At 45.1% G+C, this 25,540-nt stretch overlaps 1 protein-coding gene across 10 annotated transcripts in view; it reads left to right on the top strand.

The window, feature by feature from the left end:
* The window catches only part of RNF213 (ring finger protein 213), a 110,932-nt gene that overhangs the window by 25,070 nt on the left and 60,322 nt on the right, over positions 1-25,540 (top strand). For all 10 annotated transcript variants that reach the window (XM_032615142.1, XM_032615139.1, XM_032615137.1 and 7 more), the window contains 14 exons: positions 96-218; positions 804-979; positions 1,532-1,690; positions 2,024-2,226; positions 7,133-7,416; positions 8,162-8,418; positions 9,577-9,774; positions 13,049-13,271; positions 14,053-14,108; positions 15,249-15,402; positions 18,083-18,253; positions 22,914-23,003; positions 24,136-24,258; positions 25,096-25,276. In XM_032615142.1, coding sequence (XP_032471033.1) covers positions 96-218; positions 804-979; positions 1,532-1,690; positions 2,024-2,226; positions 7,133-7,416; positions 8,162-8,418; positions 9,577-9,774; positions 13,049-13,271; positions 14,053-14,108; positions 15,249-15,402; positions 18,083-18,253; positions 22,914-23,003; positions 24,136-24,258; positions 25,096-25,276 — 2,398 coding nt within the window. The remainder of the gene's footprint in view (positions 1-95; positions 219-803; positions 980-1,531; positions 1,691-2,023; positions 2,227-7,132; positions 7,417-8,161; positions 8,419-9,576; positions 9,775-13,048; positions 13,272-14,052; positions 14,109-15,248; positions 15,403-18,082; positions 18,254-22,913; positions 23,004-24,135; positions 24,259-25,095; positions 25,277-25,540) is intronic.

The following is a 25,540-nucleotide window of genomic DNA, read 5'->3' as shown; positions in this document are numbered from 1 at the left end:
GGTGGCATATACTTACCCTTATGCCACTGAGTCAGAGTTTCCCTGTCCATTTTGTTCTGTTGGCCCTGATGTTTTGGGGTCTTTATTTCTTCCAGGCAAGTGTTGCTGCAGCTGAGCCAGCTGGTGCAGGGAAAAGAGTTGGGAAAGAAGTTAAAAATCAGACTGAGAAAATGAAACAGCCTCCCACAAGTGTCCCTGCTTCCCAAGACAACCACCAGGTAAAGCGTCTCGTTCCGACCTGGTCGGCTTTCCAGGAGGCCGTCCCTGTCCTTGCTGTCTGTCCCATGGACTGCTCCTTTTGGCCCCATTCCTTCCACAGCTCAATTTAATCATTTGGTGAATATGTATTAGGTGCTGGGGGTGCAGCCTAACATTTGAAATGAGACCAGCTCCTGCCTTTTGGAGCTCACATTCTAGTGGGGAGAAAGAGAAAGTGAGGTCAGGTTGTGAGAAGTGCTGCGGAGAGAAGTAGGGCGAGGGGCTGGGGTGTTGGAGGTGGGTGACAGGCAAGGCCTTCCAAGGAGATCTGAAAGAGTGACAGGCGAGTCGCATGGCTGTCTGGGGACGTGCAAAGGCCCCCAGGTAGAGTGTGGTGGACCTGTTCAGGGAGCAGCAGGAAAGAGGGGCCGTTGACAGCGGTGCGGAGAGGAGTCCTGGGAGGCTGTGGTAGGTGGCCCAGAAGGCATTCGAAGGTTCTGAGCAGGGAAGGAATGTGACCACTCTGGCGGCTATGAGAAGCATCCCCTGTTGGGGGCAAACGTGGAGGCTGGTCATCAAGATTGGGGTTTGGGTGCTTGTTCCAGGAAGCTGCAACCAAGGACCAGATGGGTGTTTCTGGAGGAAAAGCAGGTGAAAATGAGAAGGCCAAGCCGAAGGACCCGAAGAAGCCAGAGGGGAATAACAGAAATAATGCAGCCACTGTGAAAAATGAGAGGGAGCAAAAGAGCCAGAGGGAGAGCGCACACAGAGCTAAGGAATGGTGGGTGTGACCCGGCTCGGGCGGCACAGGCCTGGTCCCCACCCTGAGCGGGGGCTGGAAGGGGCCATGTCACCCCAGAGGAGATTCCCACCTTGCCCTCTTGTTGAGTCTTGGGGGAAAGGGGAACACTCAGGAGGTAGGCAGTGGAGGGGCACCTGTCCCAATTCCTTGCTCAGGTGAAATGCTCTGTAATATGGTCCCTGGGGTCCCTGAGGCAGCACGGGCCTTACAGAAGTCAGGAGAGAGGCTGTCACGTCCCAGAGTACTCAGCCACCCCCTCCTGCCACAGCCCTCAGCCCCTCGGAGCTGGGCAGAGATCACCCCCACCCCCACCGCGCCCACTGTCCTCCTCCACTGTAGAGGGAGAGCCGAGGGCACCCACACAGCAGACAGCCTGTCTGAAGTGTGGATGCTCTTGTACTTTGTTGGGGTGTGTCTTAGTGCACAGCCAAGAAACAAGGATCCTGTGTGCACACGTGTGCCTGTGTGTGTGTGCAGAGAGGTAGACTGATCCAGATATAATCGGTGTTTTCCTCCGTGACTTTCCCCCAGCCCACTGAGCTCCTTGGAAGGAATCACGGTGTACTTCCATGCAATCATTTCAGAACATTTCCAGTTCAACCCCGGGCAACACAAAGTGTTTGTTAGGGGTGGAGAAGAATTTGGGAAGCCCGGATGGAATCATGATGTCTGCGAGATGTACTACACCAAGTGAGTATATCCCAGTAGGCCTGTAAGGAAATGTACAGAACATCCAGTCTTTGAAATATATTGAAATCATAATTTTTATCAAGTTGATTAATCCTTAGAACTTTGGGAAGATGAATATTTCAAACAACTCTTCCCTATAATGCACTTCTTTGTCATACTTCACCTTGGCCCGTTTTCTGTCTCTGCATGAAAACCATGCCTTGTTCCGGAAACATCTTCTCGGTCAGCATCGATTTATAGCTCTGGGTCTGCACTCCGTGCTGTGTTTGAGAAGAATGAAGATTTCTGGGAGAGGATTTTTGGATAACAGGCTGGTGTCCTGTTTATTCACAGAGACCTACATGAGAACGGGTCCCTTGTTGAAGGCAGCACCATCATTTCTAAGCAGCACCTGGATAAGCCCATTCCATACAAGTACGTCCTCTGGCGAGGCAAGGGCCCTGTGGAGTATGAGTTCATCTACAAATCTCAGCAGAAGGAAGGCGAGCACGTGAACCGCTGTCTCCATGTGAAATCTTCCCTTCTGGGCTCGGGAGGTAAGCCTCAGGCTGGGCTCCTGATCGGAGCTCAGAAGGCTGGACGTTACTCCTGGGGATCAAAGGCTTTCCTTGGCCCGTGTGGGTCCTCTTTGCTTGGCGTTGGCTCTGCCCTACCCCCCAGCTCTATGTTTCATAAACCTGAGCTTGGAAACATGTTTCTGATCAGGTTGGCTTAACCACTCACAAGAGTAAACAAGGGAAAGGGTTTTTACTAAGGGAAAGGAGAGAAGATAGAGCCGCTGGGAAGTAAAGGGACTGGGGCCTAGAGGGGCAGCAGTGAGCAGGGGCAAGGGCAAGGGAAACAGGGCTGCCAGGACCACAAGACCTTCCCAGATTTCCAAATGGCGACTGTGAATAAGACATCCAGCAGAAGCCATCAAGGGCTGGATCCACTGCCCCCTGCTGTCTGTCGTAAGTGTCACTCTTCTATTTTCTTTTTTTCACTTTATTGTTTCTCTTTCTTTCTCTTGTCTGTTATCTGATTCTTTTTTCTGTGCTCTGTTTTCTACTCGCTGTATTCAGTGTGTGTGGTGTTAGGTGTGTGTGTCCAGTGTGCGTGTGTATTTGTGTGTGTGTGTACATGTGCATGTGTTCTATATAGAGAGTCTATATGGGTTCTACTTTTAGGAACTTGCTTAGATCTTCTTTGTGGCTGACTTCTTGGTCTGTCATAAATATTCCATGTATGCTCAGAAGGAATGGATAATCAATTTTGTGACTCAAAAGCTGTATGTATATCTATTAGATAAAGCCTGTTTAATATTAAAGTCCTTGTTTAAAAAGATCCATCTGTCAGCTTTTGAGAGAGATGTTCCAGTCTGTCACCAAGACCAGGTGCTTTGTTTATTTATTTATTTTTTAAATTATACTCATGACTTGTGTGGGTTAGGAGTTTGGATGGAGCACAGCAGGGCTGGCTGGTTTCTGCTCTCTGACGTCTGGGACCTCAGCTAGGAAGGCCTGAAAGCTGGGAGTGATTTGCTGGCTGGGCTTTGGAATCATCTGGAGGGGTCTTTGCAGTTGATGCTGCCCGTGGCTGGGACCTCTGTTGGGCTGACAGCGATTGAGGTCAGTGGGGCAGGTGCTTGGTCATTTTGAACTGGCCCAAAGAGACAGAGAAGAAACTAGCGTCATGCTCTCTTCTTAAATGTGCCCAAGTGTTGACTCGATCGCCTCCAGAAGACTCTATTCTGTATGGGCTGACCAAAGAACAGAGCCCTGCGATACTTTCTGGTTTTGCCCTGTACTTGCTGGATGATCCAAACTGGCTGTTTCCATGCTTGAGGTGACCCCTCATCAGACAAGAGCTGATGCTGATCTAATCTTGCCGGAGGAGGTGGTAGTGATTTGGGATAGCAGGTCCCATTTGCTCTTATTTAAGAAGCACTGCCTTAGTCACTTCAGATTTTATCTGGCTGGGTCCTGGTACTTAAGCTGTCAAACCAGATAGAGATGCGCTTTTCAACACAGAGACAATCATTTTAAAATCCATTAAAAAGATTTTCTTTCCCTTTCTTCCTTCCTTCCTTTCTTTCTCTCTGTCTCTCTGTCTCTCTCTCTTTCATTGAAGTATAGTTAGTTGTTGTGTTAGTTTCAGGTGTACAGCAAAGTGATTCAGTTATGTATATATATTTTTTCAGATTATTTTCCATTATAGCTTATTATAAGATATTGAATATAGTTTCCTGTGCTATACAGTAAATCCTTGTTGCTTATCTATTTTATATGCAGTAGTGTATATCTCTTAATTCTATACTCCTAACTTATCCTTTTCCCCCTCACTTTCTCCTTTGGTAACCATGTTTGTTTACTTTGTCTGTGAGTCTGTTTCTGTTTTGTAAATAAATTCATTTGTATTATCTTTTCGATTCCACATACAAGTGATATCGTATAATATTCTCCTTTCTCTGTCTGACTTACTTCACTTAATATGATATTCTCTAGGTCCATCCACTTGCTGCATATGGCAATATTTCGTTCTTTTTTAATGGCTGAGTAATATTCCATCACACACACACACACACACACACACACACACACACACACACACACATAATGTTTTCTTTATCCATTCATCTGTTGATGGACACTTAGGTTACTTTCATGTCTTGGCTATTGTAAATAATGCTGCAGTGAACATTGGTGTGCATGTATCTTTTCGAAATAGAGTTTTCATCTTTTCTGGATATGTGCCCAGGAGTGGGATTGCTGGATCATACGGTAGCTCTATTTTTAGTTTTTTAAGGATCCTCCATACCATTTTCCATAGTGGCTGTACCAATTTACATTCCTGTCAGCAGTGTAGGAGGGTTCCCTTTTCTCTACACCCTCTCCAGCATTTATTTGTAGACTTTTTGATGATGGCCATTCTGACCAGTGTGAGGTGATACCTTATTGTGGTTTCGATTTGCATTTCTCTAATAATTAGTGCTGTTGAGCATCTTTTCATGTGCCTGTTGGCCATCTGTATGTCTTCTTTGGATAAATGTCTGTTTAGGTCTTCTGCCCATTTTTTGATTGGGTTGTTTGTTTTTTGATATTGAGTTGTATGAGCTGTTTATCATTAAACAGATTTTTAGGTTGTAGAGTAACTCAGAATTGCCAGATTATTTTCAGATGCTTTTTTCTTAATCGTGATATTGTTCTAGTGTTTTTCAATAATTATACTTTGCAAGCTTTTTTAAAAAATGAGTGTTAAAGCTTTTTCCTTATTGTTGCACGGGCACTTAAACTGCCTACTTCTTGGTGTGGGCCGTTCTATTTAGAGGCCCTGTTGGTAGGTTGACATTGGAGCTCCCTGGGAGATGGTACCCTGGTGAGTTGGGTTAAATCAGGAGTTTTAAGCAGTAAGGAGGTCAGTCATAGTAACCAATGGAAGGCCTAATGGGAGTGCCAGGGAGGGCCTTTGTTGGCTTCCGAGGGTCTGGAGGTCACTACTTGAGCCCAGGTGGGGAAGTGCCCCAGCCCCTGACATCATCAATGCAGGTGATTTGGGAGGAGTGTCTGGAAGTCACTCTTGTTGATTGAGAGAAGTTTTATGCTTTGTTTTATTTGGTGTGGTGGTGGTTTATCTTAAATAAATGTAGTTTTCATCAGTCCCAATAAACAGAGAGAGAGATGACTTCCGTCCTCTCTCCCTCCTTCTAAGCCTCCTGTGAGTGCTCTCATTGGTAGAACCCACTGTGGCAAGACGGGCAGAATGGAGGTTCTGGGCTCCAGCTCTGTGACATGGGGGAGACCCAGACGGCAGATATGTGTGCTGGTGGCAGAAACAGCCATCACGAGCGCTCTATCCCTTCCAGTGCCTCTTTCCTTGTGCTGTGTTTTGCCTGAAACTGATTCTGCTGTGTCTGCATTCCTTGCCTACCCTCTTAGCCTCTCTGCTTTTGTCCCAACTCTTGCTGTTTGCTCTCAAGTTCAACTCTTGCAGCCCCGTCTCTGTTTCGCTGGACTGTTGTTGGTTTGTTTTTTTTTTCTTTCCATCCATTCAATGTGATCATCATTTTTTTTTTTCTTTTGTCCGTGCCACATGGCTTGCTGGATCTTAGTTCCCAGACTGGTAATCGAACCTGTGCCCCATGCAGTGGAAACGTGGAGTCCTAACCACTGGACCACCAGGGAATTCCCAATCTAATCATCTTTAATGGGTGAATTTAGCCCATTGGCATGAATTGAGACTGTCAGTGGAAGACTCAACTTTTGGCAAATAATCATGTCTTTTCTCTCTACCTTGTTTCCTTGTTCTTTTTTGTACTTTTTCTAACTTTTGGATTTTCTTTCTCTTTTCTCTGGGGGTTTGGAACTTAAATATTTTATTTCTGCTAGTAGATTCTTCAAGACCAAGACCATTAATGTCCCTCCCTGTCCCACTGTCCCGGCGTCGAGGGTATCCCATGCCCAGGACGTTGACTGGCACTCCCTTCACCTCCATAGCACTGGCCATCCCAGGCCAGCAGCTCTCACTCACCTTTTGTCTGGGAGAGCGTTTTTATAAAACCGAGAGAGAGCCACTGTGTCCCATACCATATGGAGCAGGAAAAGCTTCCACAGGAGGTGATGCCTGAGGTCAGATCCAAACAGTGATTCCAAGTTATCGCTGGGAAGGGCCAGGATGGGGCAGGGATGGCTGAGTGGGGACTTCCAGCAAAGAGCAGACTGCACAGTGAGGAGAAGGAGGCCTGTTCAGAGGCTGGACTTCCTGATTTTCATGGCTGTTTTTATGCACTTGTGTTGCCTCTGGTGCCTTACTGACCTCTTTGCCTTCTAATTATTTGACAATTGATTTTCCTGGGTTTTCTGGGTCTGTACTCATATCATTTCAGCTGGTTATAAGAGCAGCCATGGGTTCAGCCCTTGCCCCATGTCAAGGGCTGTTTTGTCTGCCATGTGACCTGTACCGTCCTTCATGGAGTGGGCACCATGGTTCCCAGGACAGAGGAAATGGGCACTTGCACCAAGTAACATACCAAAATGGTGCACAAGTGCTAGTGAGGGATGCAGTTTCAGTACGAAATTTTTGACCTCTGTGTGGTCATTTTCTAAGGAACTCATGTACCAATTGTGCTGAACCATCTAGTTCGACAAAGACATGTTTCAAGTATTTTCAGGGCAGCTGAATCGTGTGTCTCACTCAATTCACTGTAGGGTGTCCAGGTTACTTGTCCTAAACAGCCGTGCTCCACCCAGGGGCCAGGCCCCCTGTTGTTTATCTGTGGATGGATACCTGGATGGAGCAAGTGTTGGCTGCCTTCCGTTTACCACGTTCTGTGACGTTCCTGTCTTTCTTCCTTTCCTTGGCTCCTTCATCCTATTTCTTCTGGTCAAGATCAGCCTTCCAGGGTGGAGTGTCCAGGTCTAGTGGGTTTTGATGCTCCTAAGTATAACATTGCTCTTTTAATCTTAGACTGGCACCAGTACGATGATATAATTTGTAGGAGGCCCTCTGGGAAGTGGCAGAAATTCGTGGATTATCTAACAGATGGTACAAGGAAAAAGTTGGTGAAAGGGAAGCAGATCGCGGCTGCGGTCATGCTGGACCACATCTTCAGCATCCTTGAGACCTGGAATGCCATCAATTTAAAGAACTTTTTCACCCAGTTCCAGCAGTTTTATTCTGTCATTCGGGTGCCCATGATCTATGAAGGAGAAGAACAGCTGTGGAGCACTCTGCAGTACGAAGAGAAGGAGGTACCAGGTCTCAGGGGTGTCAGCAACAGCTCCCTTCTCTTCCTCCTGGGCACTCAGCATCACTCCACCTCCTAGTGGCCAGATGACCCCGAGAATCAGTGGACCAGGTGGATGGGGGCAGGATATTTCAGTCCCTTTTCTCCTAGTGCCACCTCTAGGGAATTCTTTGTCCTCCCCATTTTCTTCCTCCTCCCACCTCCTCACCTGCCCCCCGCACTGGTCCCACCTCCTCACCTGCCCCCCTCCCCCACTGGTTCCACCTCCTCACCTGCCCCCCTCCCCCACTGGTCTCACCTCCTCACCTGCCCCCCACACTGGTCCCACCTCCTCACCTGCCCCCCTCCACCACTGGTCCCACCCCCTCACCTGCCCTTCCCCTCCACCACAAGAAGGCTGGTGCCCTTCACTGCATCTCCACCTTCTCTGTGGTATGGCTTAGGCATTTTTGAGACAGACCTGGAGCCACACCTGAGATGACCAGTATATCCTTACAAGGCTCAGGACCCCCCACTTGATAGCCCCTCCATCATGCTGAGGCCTTTGGACGTACCAGTGGTGGCACCTCCCAAAGACCCAGGGCGAGGGGGATGCTCAGGGTTTAGTGGGGAGGCAGGCAGTGGGTGACCCCTCCACAGAGGCCTCCCTGCCCAGCTGATGGGGAAGTAAGCATAGTGATGGGCAGCTCTTGACACCTCTGGTGGGTTCAATGCCATGGTTCTGTATCTCCCTTTTCTCCTGGGAGCAGGTGAGAAAGCACCTGTGGGAATGTTTGACAAAGAAAATGGCACCATTTCTGGAAATGAGTGGGGACCCTCTGCCTGAAGACTGCCCAGTGAGGAGTAAATTGAGAATGGGCCTGATTGTCCTTTTCTCAGTGGAAAAATTTCACTTTGTCTTATCGGAAAGTGACCTGGGCTCACTCTGTTACCTCCTTTGCTCGAATGCCAGTTCACCGGATGCCATTCGCAAGGATCTGATCCACATCCTTGAAACATCTCAGAGGTAGTGTGTGTGTGTGTGTGTGTGTGTGTGTGTGTGTGTGTGTGTGTGTGTGTAAAGATTTTCTAGCTCTCTAATGGTTTTTATCTGATGATAAAAATAAGTGCTTGTCAGAGAATGGATGAAGACATGCAAGGAATAAAAACTAGCCGTAACTTTACTGCTCACTGTTGTCACGTCAGTGTGTGTCCCGCTAGCATTTTCTAGCCGATGTGCTAGTTTTCATCTTATTCACGTTCTCCTGAGTACCCTGCTTTTGAGCAGTTTTAAGGTGTATCATGACTCAGCCCCACGTGCGTGTATTTGGCGGGGGGGTCATGGTAAGACAACGAAGCCGGACTTGAGGATGTTTGTGGAAGTACTGTGGGTGCCCTCCCCGTGGCCTCTGCAGTTGCTGTGCCCAGTTCACGAGCCAGAGCGTCACTGCGCTGGGCCCGGAGCACTCGTGGTGTGGAGGCCGCGGCCTGTCCTGAAGGCACTCATGTTTCGTTGGGTGGAGGCGCCGCCCCAGAACCCTCTGATGGTCCCAAGGTCTTTTTTCTGGAGCTGTTTGAATTGAACTTCAGGGTGATATTGGGCAGCCTTCTCTGAGCAGTCAGTCTTATGGAACACCTGCCTTGTGGTTTTACAAATTTAAAACACCCAGTTAAACCCCGTTCATTTTGAAAGAGAGAAGAAATGCTGGCAAATGTACAAGTGTTTCCAGGTCTTAAGAAACATCCGTGTTTTGTGATTGTAGGGAACATGCCGTGTATTATTTATAGGCTCCTTCCTTACATGTAAAAAGTTGCTTTATATGTAGATTTACTGTTGCCAGATGACCTGGGTTCAAGCCCCCGCTCTGGCACAGGGGGCCTTGCATAGATCACATGCCTCTCTGAACCTCTGTCTCCTCCACTGTCAAGGAGGATGGAAAGATGCCACCAGGAGTTTGCTCTGGGGCTTCGAAAGGGCCAGTTCAGTGCCTGATGCTTTTTGGGGGTGCCGAGGGGGCCCCTGAGGTTTCTCCCTGATCTGGTCACTCTGTGCTCAGACACCCGGAGCGCTCTTATCTTATGCTCTGTGCGAGGAGCTGTCCCTTCGCTGGTGGATGTCGGACCCCCGGGGCTGGCCTGACACTGGCCGTGCTGGGCTCACATGGGATCTCTGTTCCCTTTCTAGCTGGCGAGCATCCATGGTAAACCTGTGCCAAATGTGCATGGACAGAAAGGTTGACCACTGGGTGTGTGCCCTGCCTGTGCTGCACCACTGCATGGACCTGTCCTCACCAGCCCAGGACTCAGGCGTGCAGCCCGAGGACACCTGGGCAGCCCTTGAAGGCATCTCCTTCTCTGAGTTTCGGGAAAAAAGAGCAGATGAGTAAGTTACAGACCTGCACTTACGTATGTAAATCTTGGAATCATAACTGTGCTTCCAAGATCTCCAATGGACTTTTAGTACCCACTCATTCCTGCTTTTAGTAATGGAAGTAATATATCACTTCTTTTTAAATTACTTCTTTAAAGATTTTAGGGGATTTCCCTGGTGGCTCAGTGGTTAAGAATCCGCCTGCCAGTGCAGGGGACACGGGTTTGAACCCTGGTCTGGGAAGATACATGCCTTGGAGCAACTAAGCCCGTGCACCACAACTACTGAGGCTATGCTCTAGAGCCCATGAGCCACTGGTGGCGCAGTGGTTGAGTCCGCCTGCCGATGCAGGGGACACGGGTTCATGTCCCGGTCCGGGAAGACCCCACATGCTGCGGAGCAGCTGGGCCCGTGAGCCATGGCCGCTGAGCCTGCGCGTCCGGAGCCTGTGCTCCGCAACGGGAGAGGCCACAACAGTGAGAGGCCTGCGTACTGCAAAAAAAAAAAAAAAAAATCAACCACAAAAGATAGATTATGTATTTTTCTTTATTTTTCTTACAGTTTTATTGAGATATAATTGACCTATAGCACTGTATAAGTTTAAGGTGTACAGCATAATGATTTGACTTACATCGCAAAATGATGACCAACGATAAGTTTAGTGAACATCTATTATTATCTCATAGGTGCAAAATTAAAGAAAGAGAATAAAAGTTTCTCCCTTGCGATGAGAACTCTTAGGATTTCCTCTCTGAACAGCTTTCATATATAACACAGAGCAGTGTTCATTATATTTATCATGTTGTATGTTATATCCATAGCATTTATTTATCTTATATCTGGAAGTTTGCACCTTTTGTCTGGTTTCATGCAATTCCCCCCTGCCCCGCCTCTATGATAGATTATTGATTCTGTTTTATCCTGTTTTCCAACCTTCTTTTTTTCATTTAACAGTATATTGTGAACGATTTTTTTTGCCAGTAAATATATACCTACTTTTGTAATGACTGCTTAGTGTTGCAAATTTGATTTAGCCGGTTCTCTCTGCCTGGACACTTGGATTATTTCTGCACTTTCGCTTTGTAAGCATGCTTTGATGCACTTCTTTGTAATTTTCCCTGTCCAATTATTTCCTCAAGATAAATTCCTGAAAGTAGAATTTCACAGGTCAGAGGCTTTGCACATTGTAGGTGCACATCTTGAGGTAGTGAAGTACTATTTTGAGGCAAGGAAAGATTTCTTAGAGAAGACACAGAAAGCACAATCCATAAAAGAAAAATGGTAAATCAAATTTAAGTACAAAAGCTAAATAAAAAATACAAATTCAGTACAAAAAAATTAATACTAACACTTATTTCCAAGCACAGATAACATTCCCCATTTACTTTGTTTTTTGTCAAAGAAACTATTCTAAGTCTCTCATCTGCCCTCCCCGCCCCTAATCCAATAGGATCTAGCCTATAGGTTTTTAGGGATTGAAATAGTGAGTGAGCTGAATTATTTCTTCTTCACTATTATTGGAATGTTTTGAAATTAAAGCCAAATTAAGATTATTTATATAATTATATATATTTTAAATTGCCCTTCAAGGGGCATTTATCTTGAAGACTGACTATCTAGAAGAAATTTAGCTGGAGAATGACAAACATTAGCATTGGTCTTAAAGATCGTGTCTTTTAGGCAAAAGTGGCCTTTAGTATATAGTGAAGCTTTATCCATCCATATGTTTCGCGTAGCCTCTGTCGCTTCTGTGGCACTTGGCTGTATTTACTTTCCCATTGTCATCTTTTCGGGTCTCCAGGACAGTGTTACAGAACAGCATAATTTAAAGACCTTCCCCGGACTGGGTTTGCATAGACTGTTTGATCCAGGGCACTTGCTTATTCACGCATCAACATGCTTAGTTCATAAATTATTGCACCCACAATGGAAGACAGTATCAAAAGTTAAAAAAAGAACTGCCATAGGATTGCCATAGGATTGCCAGCAGTCCTACTTGTGGGTATGTAGCCCAAGGAAATGAAGTAAGTATCTCGAAGAGATATCTGTACCCCTGTGTTCATTGCAGCATTATTCACAATAGGCAAGATGTGGAAGCAACCTACGTGTCCATCAACAAATGAACAAATAAAGAAGCAGTGGTGTGTATATGTGTGTGTGTATACATATATATGATGTATATATACTTGTGTATATCGTCATATATATGTATATATGATGCAGTATTATTCAGCCACAAAAAAAAGGGAATCCTGCCACTTGCAACACATGGATGGACCTTGAGGGCATTATGCTTAGTGAGATAAGTCAGATAGATAAAGGCAAATACTGTACGATATCACTTATATGTGAAATGTAAAAAAGTCAAACTCACAGAAGCAGAGAGTAGAATGGTGATTACCAGGGGCTGGGAGGTGGGGAAAAGGGGAGATGTTGGTCAAAGAGTACAGACTTCAGTACTCTGAAGAGAAATTAGTTCTGGGGAGCTAACGTACAGCATGGTAACTATAGTTAACAATACTGTATTGTTTACTTACAGTAAGCTAAGAGAGTAGCAACTTTTAAATGTTTGCACCGCAGAAAATGTTTTCACCACAGAAAAGAAATGGTAACTATATGACACAATGGGTGTAGCTATCAAGTAATGCTATGGTGGTAATCGTTTTGCAATAAGAAAGAGTATCAAATCAACACATTTAACCTTAACCGTAACACAGCGTCATATGCCAGTTGTATCTCAGTAAAGCTGGAAAGTGCTTAATTTGGGGTGGATTCTTTTATTATTGTGATAAAATATACCTAACCTACAATTTACCATTTTAATCATTTTAAGTGTACGCTTCAGTGGCATTAAGTACATTCACATTGTTATGCAACTGTCACCCCCATCCGTCTCCAGAACTTTTCATCTTGTAAAACTGAAACTGTGTCCCCATTAAACAACAACTGTCTACTCCCTCCCTCACCACCAGCCCCTGGCACCCACCACTCTACTGTCTGTCTCTATGAATCGGGCTCCTCTAGGGACCTCACATAAGTGGAATCAGAGTATTTGTCCTTTTGTAAGTGGCTGATTTAACTGAGCATCATGTCCTCAGAGTTCATCCATGTTGCTGAATCCTTAATGTATTATTGTTTACTTCTCATTTGATTGAGTTCTTAGCATTTAAATCATTTTTGAAATCAGAACTTTTCAGGTCCTTTCTAACATAATTTTAACTAACTTGGTCTGTTTTACTGATCTCACTGTTGCCCTTTTTTTCTGTTCCAATTTTCCCTTATATAGGAAACAATTACTCCAGCTAATGGGAAAGAACAGGCATTTGCTAAATGTGGATGAGTATCTGTTCCGATCCTGGTTCAGTTTGCTCCCTCTGAGTAACTTGGTTCATTACATGGAAGACCTCACCGACTACCTGAGTTACTCACCTGCTCATATCCTGGACTGTCTTCTAGGGACTTGGTACCGGCTTGAAGGACTTGAGGAAATCTCCAACAGAAATTCCCAGGTTTGTTGTCTGGAATCGGCTCTTGAGTCCTTGCTTAGCAAAAGCAGATCAAAACCGAATCAGTCAGAATGTGTGATTCTCCTTTTCTGAAAACCTGACAGGGTAAAGCATTTAGAAAAAAGAGAACCAGGAGGGGTCAATATTTCATAGGGTAAAGTGTTGGTTTCCTTGAGTTACTCTGTTTCAGTAAATAGAACTCAATAAAACAGTAGCCTTTGGGTATGTGTGATTGTGCAGGGCAGGGCTAGAAGTTATTCTGAGTATTGGTCCACTTCCTAATTGCTCTCTGTCCTTTCCCATTTTGGGGGTGGATAAAATGGTATTATTTTATTTAAAAAAAATATTTATTTATTTTTGGCTACTTTGGGTCTTAGTTGCGGCATGCAGGATATTTTGTTGCTGCGTGCGGGCTCTTTGTTGCAGCGCACAGGCTTCTCCCTAGTTGTGGCACGTGAGCTCAGTAGTTGTGGCGTGGACTTAGTTGCCCTGTGGCATGTGGGATCTTAGTTCCCCAACCAGGGATCGAACCTCCATCCCTTGCATTGGGAGGTGGATTCTTAACCACTGGACACCAGGGAAGTCCCCAAAATGGTATAATTTTAAATCCTGAGTTTTATTTGTAGAAGGTATAAGATTAGTATTTGAACCCCTTAAAATTTGTTTATAGAAAGAAAATAATTATTATGCCCTATTTATGTTGGATTTTGGGGGGTCTGTTTTAGCAAAGATGGTGGCATCATGATTAAATCCTCTCTTTTTTTTCTTTTCTTCGCCACCCTAGAGCATTAAGAGTACTTTTGAAATGCTGTTGCACCTCCTGGATATGTTTCGGGAAAAGTAAGTAGAAAAGTAAAGTGTAGTCTCTCTCCCGCACACGGTTATCGCCTACTGATTGGCTGTATCCCATATTTGCTGTCATTAGTGGAAGGTCATAAATTAATATATATCCCACTACTTTTTTCAAGGTATTAATGTAATCATCCTACTTTTTAAAAAAGGGAAAAGCATAGAAATCAGCTGCTAAGATTTTGGTTTATTTCCATCTGGTCTTTTTTCCTGTGCATTTTTGTCATTTATTTTTAAGTGATCACCATCATATTACATATTCATGCTTGCATCCTGCATTTCATCAGCATTTAGTCTTCAGATTTTTTTTACAAGTCAGGGAAGTTGAAAATAACAATCAAAGTTAGCTTTCCATAATCATCTGAGATTATTTGCTCCTGCAAATTTGTGTGACCTCTGATACCCAGAAGGCACAGTGTACCGAATGCAGAACAATAGAAATGTACCTGTGGGAGAGAAGGTATTTTCTGAGATTCTTGGAGCACTGCCAGGATCACCTCATCTGAATTAGTAGGGTGTTCAGGATGGAGGTGGGGGTGTCAGGTCTTCATTAACATCAAGCACCTGGGGCTTCAGGGACCCCACCTAATTCTGTGTATTACAGAATTGCCCCAGTTAATTCCTTTCTCATGCTGCCTTCTAAACCCCACTCTGATCAACTCCCTAACTCTCAGCTCTGGTCATGTGTCAACCAGTAAGCAAGTCCATGCAGAGCGGGAAGAGATTTCATGCACAGGATATCCCAGGATATATTCTTCTAGCATTTCTTTCTCTTTCTCCCTCCCTGTATCTTCCTGATTTTTAAAAAAATTTATATGGTATTTGAATCTTTGGTAATATGCATCCCTAAGATTTTTTTCAAACAAAGGAATACACTTGGAAATAGTTTAACTTGCTTTTGTTAAAATAGTTCATACCATGGAGGCAAACCAAAAGGACTTTGTTTCCTTTTTATCTTAATCCCAAGTTCAAGATAGATGGAAATGTCCTGGATGTTAACCTATATGGGATCAAGTACACGCCTTCCTTGTAGGTGTTTTAAAGGGAAGGAACTCGTCATGGATAAGGGGTACTGTTTTCTCATTCCTCCTAAATTACTTCATTGATTTCTTTCAACTCTTTGTGGGGTAGGATTCTTGAGGAGCCCTTGATACAGTCCTACTTGACTGTGTGCCTGAAACTTCACGAAACTACCTGCAGAATAACAAAAGAATACACGTTTTATGAGATGCCTGCCTTATCTGCTGAGATTGTTTGCAGAATTATTATACTTAAACTTCTAGTGGTAAGTGGAACACGTACACGTAATGTTGTACCCAGGAGAGCTATGGAACCTGAAGCATCCTCCGTTCAAAAAGGAGATAGGCTAATTCTAGGGTTGCTGGAATGACACAGAGTGGCTGATTGTGTCATCAGATATTTGTCAGTACCTACGTGATGCCAGGTTTTGTTCTGTGCATCGAGGCTATTTTGGTGAACTAGGGTCTGCGTGCTTGCTCTCCGGGGCTTGCGTTGGAGGGAAGGAGGCAGTGCAGGATCTCAAGTGTAGAGTATCAGCTGTGACTGGGTTAATCCAAGAGCTCTGCAAGTGGCTGGGACTTACTTCAGGCAAGGACCTCCCCACCTAAATGCATATTTATTGAGCTTTATTCCTGTTCACTGAAACTCAAATACAGTAGCGAGGTCCACACACCTAAGTGCCCACCTTAGAGCCTTTCCACACAGGCTCCATCTCCCTCATCAAGCTGTAGGGACATCCCAGAGCTCTGTCCCCCCTCGCTCCACACCTCCCAGAGGTAACCACTCTCCTGATCTCTACCACCACGGGTTAGTTTTGCCCATCTTTGAACTCTTTCCTTTTTGTGTCTGGCTTTCTTCACTTGACGTGACATCTCTGAGTTCCATCCATGACGTTGCTTGTTGTGCGCAGCTTATATTTTCCCATTGTTGTGTGATCTTCACCAGCTTGAGTTTGAGCTTCCACATGAAGGTGATAGATGATTTCATATTTAGATCGACCATTTATTGGTTAAGCATTTGACACATCAGAACTGGGACGTTAGTGATATAAAATAATTAAGTATATGTTTTAACTTGTTCCTTTTCGTTTTTCTTCTTTAAAATACCAAGGATACATTTAAAAATAAACACTGTTGGTAAGATGATTGCTTTCTCCTGAAGTGGGTATTATTTAAACCATCATAGGCAGGTGCCAACGTCTAGATAAACTGTGTTCAAGAAATTTGAAATTTGTCAGTTATTTAGGGTATATGTTCCTGTAGAAATAACTATCTTAAATGTTGGTTGGGATCTCAGATTAGTGTAATCCACGGTCTGATCCAAATACTCTACCTGTGCCATAAAAGCAGAAAGCTTTGCAGAACTGAAATTAAATAAAACCAAAGTATATGAAGAGTTTTCGCAAAGCTTTTGGTTGCATGCTGACATAAAGAGTTGATAGGATTGATAGGACATCAGATCGAGAAAAACAAGGAGCAAAGCTGAAGGTTCTAGAGTAGATTTTCAGACTTGGGTTATTCACTTACGTCCATCATCTGTGCTGGGTGCAGGGGATACCCAGATGGAGAAGACGGGTCCCTGGCAGCAGGGTTGCGTAGGAGGGGGACCATCCTGTGAGCACATAATTGCAGCACAGTGGCTTAATGCTAAGCTGGAGTGTTGATCAGGTGCCCTGGGAACAAAGGGCCTTTGGAGGGGCTGACGTTCCCACAAGGCGAGAGAGCAGCCCGTGCAGTGTCAGGGAGGAGAGGAACATGCCGCTCCGGAGGACCCACAGGTAGCCTAGTGTGGCTGGAGATGGAGCTGAGATCTAGGCAATGCCAGATCACAGATGGCATGCACACCCTGCTAAAACTTCCAGATTATTCTAGAAGCTGCTGCACCATGCGGGGATGTTCCACATGGATCAGCATGTCCTGCTTTCAGCTCAGAACTGTCGCTGGCCCTTGCCACCCACATCCTGAGTGCTATGCTCCCGTCACACCTGTACCCCAGCCCACCACTCCCATGCTGCCCAGAGCTCCCCGAATCTTTCAGGGAAGAACTGCTCCCACGAGGCGGGGTACAGCACCCTTTATGTGCCTTGAAAATAGCTTGTGCTTTCTCATCTTGGCACTTGCCCTGGTTACTGACCATGCTGTCAGCTCCTTGGGCAGCTGCCTCGCCACCGCGTCTTTAGCCCTTGGGCCAGGCATCTCTGGAGGGAGGGAGTGACACCAACAGATCCAGTTTTGGGGGGTCCTGACACTTACACAATTTGAGGGTCTCAGTTGAAGCAAAAGGAAACACACACAGAACTGGGAGAGTCCTCTAAGTGGGACTGATGGCTGGGCTGTATCTGCTTTGTGGTAAAGGTGCTTCTGGTGAGAAGGAGAGGGAGAGAGGGAGGGAGGCATCCTTAGAGCCCTTGACCCCGGGGAAAAGGGGCTTTTCAGGGAGAGGGAATGAAGGGAGAACCTCAAGGAAAGAGCACCAGTGGTTGGGGACGTGGGTTTACCTCCTGGCCCGCAGACCAAACATGTCACTGAGGGGCAGGGTTTACACTAGCTCGGCTTCTCTGAACTGCTGGAAGCTCTGAGCCCTGGGTGCCTCCTTCACACCCTCTCCAGAGGAAGCTTGTCAGCTCTTCCTCGTCTCGGAGTCCAGGAAGTCTGTGCATTGGCGAGGCAGAGTTGCCTCTGTTAACAGTTGCCTGGGGTCATTTGATGGGGCATCCATGCCACTCCTTCTCCTGCCTCGTCCCCCCATACTGCCCACCCAGAGTGAAGCCGAAATGCTCTGGGGAAATGAAAGTGCTATGAATGCGCAGGCTCTGGCCGGGCCGGTGAGTCTGAGCGCACAGGTGGTGTCGGGCGTACAGGGGGGAAGGGAGTGGCATCTGGACGATCCTTTGGGTCCACAGCGCAGGGACAATCAAACTCTCTGTCTCTCACTTGTGGTGACAGGATTCAGCAGGAGGACAGGGAAATGAAACTGGAAAGAAGAATTCAGTAAAAACAGTCTTCCAGGGGACTCTCGCCGCTACAAGATCTTGGCTTCAGAGAATTTTTCAAAAGGGCGTGTTCCGGACCGAGTATGCGTTTTCCGTCGCCTTCACTTACTGCGAGGAGATTAAGGTAAGCCCTGCCGAGTGCAGGGAACCCAGTGGGTCTTGTTTGCAGAATGGGCAGCTGCTCCCCTAACAGGACCCAAGGGCACGGGCACCCTGGTGGGTGGGCCATGGTCCCCACACCGATGGTGAGACTGCTGAATGGTGAGGACAGACCTTGTTGGGCTGGTGGGGAGGGGCATTCGAGTCTGATCCAGTGCTGAGGTTATGAGTCAGGTTTATGATGTTGAAAGTAGAAGAATAAGATGGAAGCAAGACCTACTTGAAAGGGAAACTGGGCAGAGTGGCGTCTGAATGTGAGGAAACTGGAAATCAGTTCCAAAATGTTGGGAGGCAGGGAGGGCTTCCAGAAACAGAGGTGTGGACAGAATCTTGTGCCACTGAGGAGGAAGAGGGAGGGCCTAAAGACTGTTGGCTCCAGGACAAAGTTCTAGAAAGTGATATAAGCAAACCAACCAAATGGCCCTCTGACATCATCAAACCAGACTTCAATAGGCTGTTGCCTTCCAGGGATACCTTAATGGAGTCATTATAAAATCACATAGCTGAGACTGTGCGTGAACAGAGACAAATGACTCTCACTCCATCTCAGACTTCTTCAAACTTATTACCTATCTACACAGAGGGGAGAAGATCATTAATCCAGAGCCCAGAACTCTGACCACTCACCCTCACCCTCACCGGGACAGAGTCTAAGGTCAAAACAAGGAAAACATACATACATCTTGAACTTCGTTTAGAAGTTTTGTTGTTGGCAGTGGAATGGGTGTAGCAAGTCTGGAGCTATGTTGTGTGTACTCTAAGGCTGAGCAGATGGACACAGGGTTGCTGCTGTTGGAAGCCCAGGTTCCTTCTTACTGGAGGAGGGATATGTGGACCAGGGGAGAGAGGAGGGGGTCTGTGGTTTGGAAGGGGCTAGAGGTATAGCGTGAACTCATGATTTAAAAAGCAACAACAGGGTAAAGACCTGTACTAATAAAACTATGAGACACTGATGAAAGAAATCAAAAATGACACACACAGATGGAGAAATATACCATGTTTTTGGATTGGAAGAATCAATATTGTGAAAATGACTATACTACCCAAAGCAGTCTACAGATTCAATGCAATCCCTATCAAATTACCAATGGCATTTTTTACAGAACTAGAACAAAAAATCTTAAAATTTGTATGGAGACACAAAAGGCCCCGAATAGCCAAATCAATCTTGAGGAAAAAAAATGGAGCTGGAGGAATCAGACTCCCCGACTTCAAACCGTACTACAAAGCTCCAGTAATCAAGACAATATGGTACTGGCACAAAAACAGAAATATAGATCAATGGAACAGGATAGAAAGCCCAGAGATAAGCCCATGCAACTATGGTCAACTAATCCATGACACAGGTTGCAAGGATATACAATGGAGAAAAGACAGTCTCTTCAATAAGTGGTGCTGGGAAAACTGGACAGCTACATGTAAAAGAATGAAATTAGAATACTCCCTAACACCATACACAAAAATAAACTCAAAATGGATTCGAGACCTAAATGTAAGACCGGACACTATAAAACTCTTAGAGGAAAACATAGGAAGAACACTGTTTGACATAAATCACAGCAAGATCTTTTTTGACCCACCTCCTAGAGTAATGGAAATAAAAAGAAAAATAAACAAATAGGACCTAATGAAACTTAAAAGCTTTTGCACAGCGAAGGAAACTATAAACAAGAGGAAAAGACAACCCTCAGAATGGGAGAAAATATTTGCAAACAAGTCAATGGACAAAGGATTAATCTCCAAGATACATAAACAGCTCATGCAGCTCAATATTAAAAAAAACAAACAACCCAATCAAAAAATGGGCACAAGACCTAAATAGACATTTCTCCAAAGAAGACATACAGATAGCCAAGAAGCACATGAATAGCTGCTCAACATCACTAATGATTAGAGAAATGCAAATCAAAACTACAATGAGTATCACCTCACACCAGTTAGAATGGGCATCATCAGAAAATCTACAAACAACAAATGCTGGAGAGGGTGTGGAGAAAAGGGAACCCTCTTGCGCTGTTGGTGGAAATGTAAGTTGATACAGCCACTATGGAGAACAGTATGGATCTTCCTTAAAGAACTAAAAACAGAATTATCATATGACCCAGCAATCCCACTACTGGGCATATACCCAGAGAAAACCATAATTCAAAAATACACATGCATCCCAATGTTCATTGCAGCACTAGTTACAATAGCCAGGTCATGGAAGCAACCTAAATGCCCATCGACAGACAAATGGATAAAGAAGATGTGGTGCATATATACGATGGAATATTACTCTGCCATAAAAAGGAATGAAATTGGGTCATTTGTAAAGACATGGATGGACATAGAGGCTGTCATACAGAGTGAAGTAAGTCAGAAAGAGAAAAACAAATATCGTATATTAACACATATATGTGGAATCTAGAAAAATGGTACAGATGAACTGGTTTGCAAGGCAGAAGTAGACACAGATGTAGAGAACAAACGTATGGACACCAAGGGGGGAAGCGGGGGTGGGGTGGTGGTGGTGGTGGTGGTATGAATTGGGAGATTGGTATTGAGATATATACACTAATATGTATAAAGTAGATAACGAATAAGAACCTGCTGTATAATAAATAAATAGCAACAACAGGGGCTTCCCTGGTAGCACAGTGGTTGGGAGTCCGCCTGCCAATGCAGGGGACACGGGTTCGAGCCCTGGTCCAGGAAGATCCTACATCCGCAGCAGCTGAGTCCCTGCACCACAGCTACTGAGCCTGCACTCTAGAGCCCGCGAGCTACACTATTGAAGCCCACGTGTCTAGAGCCCGTGCTCCGCAACAAGAGAAGTCACCACAATGAGAAGCTGTGCACTGCAACAAAGTGTAGCTCCTGCTCGCCGCAACTAGAGAAAGCCCGTGCACGGCAACGAAGACCCATCGCAGCCATAAATAAATAAATAAATATTTTAAAAATTAAAAAAATAAAAAGCAACAACAGTTCCTGACTTCATCCACCGAAAGGGCCTCGAGATTGTGACACCGAGGTCCGTGAGCACACCCAGGGCCCTAGTCATGGCTTCTAAATGTCATTTCCCCTAAAAAACAAACCAAAACCAAAACCAAAACCCCCCAAACCTGTGCTTCTGGAAGGAACAGCAGATTCTAGAGGTGGGGCTGAAGAAGTGAAAGGCCAGCCTGAAATGCCTTGTATTGCCAGAAAGTAGAAGTGCTTGAAGTCGAGTGGTGACATGTCACAAGGAGACAGGACTAGATCCAAGGTGATATCCTAGGTTAGATCCTGGATGGTAAAAGGATGTTCATGGGAAAACAGTGGTGAAATCCAAATAAAGCCAGTGGTTTTGTTCGTGGTAATCTAGCAATGCTAATTACTTAGCATTACGTACTATGGCTACGTAACGTGTTAGCACTAGGGGAAATTGGGCTGAGAGTATCTGAAACTCTCCATACTATCTCTGCAGTATTTCTGTACATCTAAAATTATTAGATTTTTTAAAAAAAGAGACAGAAGCTAGCTTGCAGGGGTTCCCACTATCCAAATCTGAGGCAATTGGAGTATCACAATGAGTAATGAGCAGAAGAGGATTATCGTATTAGAGATTATCGTATCAGGTGGAGTAAATCAGACAGAGAAAGACAAATACCATATGCTGTCACTTCCATGTGGGATCTAAAATACAACACAAACGAACTTATTTACTAAACAGAGACAGACTCACAGACATAGAGAACAGACTTGTGGTTACCGAAAGGGAAAGGGGGTCTGGGAGGGATAAATTAGGAGTTTGGGATTAACAGATATAAACTACTAATATATAAAATAGGTAAACAACAAGGCCCAACTGTATAGCACAGGGAACTATGTTCAATATCCTGTAGTAAACCATAATGGAAAAGAAAAAAACTTTGTCATCATCATAACAGAAAGGAAAACAGAAAAGGCCAGAGAACTCTTCTAGAAAAGAGACATGGTAACTAAATGCAGTCTGTGTCCGTCAGTTGGATCCATGACCCAAACAGGAAGGACACCTGTGGACAATGAGAGAAATGTGGACATGGACCCTTCCTCGAGAAAGGTCACACCCACGTGAACTGGCCTCAGAGTGACACCTGTACTACCATGTGTAGCAGAAGGGACATGGTGTTGGGGATGCCTGCCCAGGACTTATGGGCCAAGGGACATGACGTCTGCAACTTCCTTCCGATGGTTCAGCAGAGAAAATGCCTATTTCTAGAGAGACTAAAGGGAGCACAAAAGAGAAAGAGATAAAGCAGTCGCTTTAAACACTGGGGAGTCTAGCTGAAGGTATATGAGTGTCCTTGTGCTGTCATTGCAACTTTCTGTTAAGTTTGAAATTTTTTGAAATAAAACAATGGAGGGAAATCCTTTCAGGTTAAAAACCAGTTACACAGTGGAAGAGACTGTAGAGATGACCTGTCCCAGTCAGGACCCTTCGTTTTTTATATAAGGCTAAGGTGGGTTGCCCTGACACACCAGTGACACAGCAGACCATTGACAAAGATGAGTCAGAACCCAGGTGTCTCTGAAGCTCTGTGCGTAATCATCTTCCTTCATAGAATTCCACTGTGGCATCTATAGGTGTCTTAGTGGCTGTCCCTTACCTGTGGGTTTTGCAGGTCTGGAGGCGACTGGTGGAAATAAACTTCCCTGCAGAGCATGGCTGGAAGGAATCCTTGCTGGGGGACATGGAAGGGAGGTTCAAACAGGTACTGAAAGTCGGGGGATGTTCTTTTTGGAAGTCGGTAAAACCAGACCGTGAGAAGCAACCGAGACACGTGATGACTGCATTTGAATGGACAGGGCATGGGGTTCATATGACTCTGTCATATGATTTCTGAGTCAGCCTTAACAGTTTGACCGCAGATGGTATTCCAAAGAATAAGGGCACAAGGTCTGGGCACCAGGGGAACCCTCAGCATGCATGGGGTTCTAATTGGCACTAACCCTATATGCTGTGGCTCTAAGTGGCCTGTTGGTGACAAGAGCCTTATTAAACCCAGTGACAAGTGGGGACAACACAAAATTGCTCCTCATTTTTAATTAAGGCCTGTGACCCTAGAAAATTCGGGTTTTAAAAAACAGGATATGAGGGTTTTCTACATAACTGTTAAATGGATCTTTTTAGGAAAAGAGAAGCAAAGAAGAAACCTCTTTTAATTAATTAATTTTAAAAATTTATATTTTTGTTATACATTTATTTTATTTATTTTTGGCTGCGTTGGGTCTTCATTGCTGCGCAGGCCTTCTCTAGTTGCAGCGAGCGGGGACTACTCTTCGTTGCGATGTGCGAGCTTCTTATTGCGCTGGCTTCTCTTGTTGCAGAGCACAGCCTCTAGGCGTGCGGGCTTCAGTAGTTGTGGCACGCAGTCTCGGTAGATGTGGCACGCAGGCTCACTAGATGTGGCTTGCAAGATCTAGAGTGCAGGCTCAGTAGTTGTGGTGCATGGGCTCAGTTGCTCTGCAGCATGTGGGAATCTTCCCGGACCAGAGCTTGAATCCATGTCCCCCATACTGGCAGGCAGATTGACAGCCACTGCGCCACCAGGGAAGCCCTTTTTTTTTTTTTTCAAATTTACCTGCTTTTGCAAGCTGCTGTGCCGGATGCTTTTCCTGCAAAGTGGGAATTTTAGCCTTCTTGGTCTTGTTTGAATTTTTGCCTTGTTGGTCTAATGGTTAGAGGCAGGGAGGACATGCTTAGCATGGGATGGGAAGAAGGTCAAAATAATGGGGAGCTGATACAGTAGTAGGAAAGTGAAAATTACTAGGGTGTTTTCATTCCATAGTGTCTGAGAGGGCAGCACCCCAAACCTATCACACCCTCATCTTCACGTCTTGCAGGAGAAGCCTCTCTCCCAGATCTCTGCCTTCTGTAACACTAACTGGGATGCTGCAGGTGCAGAAGACAGTGTGTCGAAACGCTTTGAGATGTGTGCCATTGAAGCCGTGAGCTCGATCTGCCAGGTGAACAACCTTTCCCACTCAGGAATTGCGTTTGGGTTCACACCTGCCTTCTGTCTTCATCAACTAAAGGCTATTAAGTGCCGCTGGTTCTGAGACCCTGCACCGATACAAAGAATGGGCTCTGGGCATCCCCCTCCCCAGCCTGAAATCCAGTACCCTGTACCCACTCCTTGAAATGCCACTCAGCTTCCTGCTACTGCATGGTATCATAGCAGTTCATGGGTGACCTCCAGAAATCTCACAGGCTGCTCCTAAATGCCCCATTATTATCATTGCCACCTACCCAGCCTTTGTTTTATTGCTTGCTAATAACACTTGCTTAGCATGCAGTAGAAGACCCCAAAGGTTAGCAAAGCATTATGGAAGAAAAATGTATGAAGTTGAAAAGATTTTATCAATTCACTTAGAAAGAGAATTAAAATTTATGTGTTGTTTGTAGGCAGCTTTACAAGAATTACAGTTAGGAATACAAAGGATACCAGTATTAATGGTTTACTTGTATTATGTTTGATGTTTTTCATAATGTGAAAGTCCCAGGAAAAATGTAGAAACTGGCATTGAACCAGAGGAAAGAGGGGTGACTTGTGGGTTGTGTCTGTCGGTACCTGTTTCCGCATCCCCAGTGTTCATCACTTACGGAGACAGTGCACAGGAAAATGGACATGCCCTAAGAAAAGTTAAGCATTTTATTTACAATTGGTTTTTTTGAGGCTTTGTAAAACTAGTTATGAGGGATTTCTGAAATGCTGTTGGGTGGGTAATTTACTTCTGTTATTCAAAAACAAACCAACCAGAAAAACCTTCTAAATATCCCTCTCTTTATTCATTTTCTTGTAGTCTCAGACCAGTATCCTTGAGAAAATCTCTTATAAAGACTTGAGGAAATGTGGCATCCTTGTGTCTGCTGTGATCACTAAGTCCTGGCCGAGAAGTAGAGGGGAATTTGTAGATGACTTAGGTGAGGTTTTGAATCACCTGCTCACTTGGCCAGAAATCAATCATCTCTTCAAGTTGTATGGTATGTTCACAGAGGGTGCTGGGAACATGTGCTCTGTCCAGTGGTGCCTCCTGACCCAAGGGTAGGGCAGAGTATTTGACCTGTGAGTCAGTTCGAATGGGTTGATGTTTGCCAAAAGAAGCAGCTTGGATGGAAGGACCCAGGAAGGTTCATAGTATCTTGTATTGTAATTGAGAGCTAACACTGAAAGCCACCATTCATAGAAGAGCTGCTGAACACCAGCTACCATGCTGATGTCTTATACTTGAAGTGGTCCTGAGGGTC

This window comes from Phocoena sinus, chromosome 20 (assembly GCF_008692025.1).
Source record: "Phocoena sinus isolate mPhoSin1 chromosome 20, mPhoSin1.pri, whole genome shotgun sequence".
In the NCBI taxonomy this organism is placed as follows: Eukaryota; Metazoa; Chordata; class Mammalia; order Artiodactyla; family Phocoenidae; genus Phocoena; species Phocoena sinus.
This window is presented reverse-complemented; position numbering and strand designations above follow the sequence as displayed.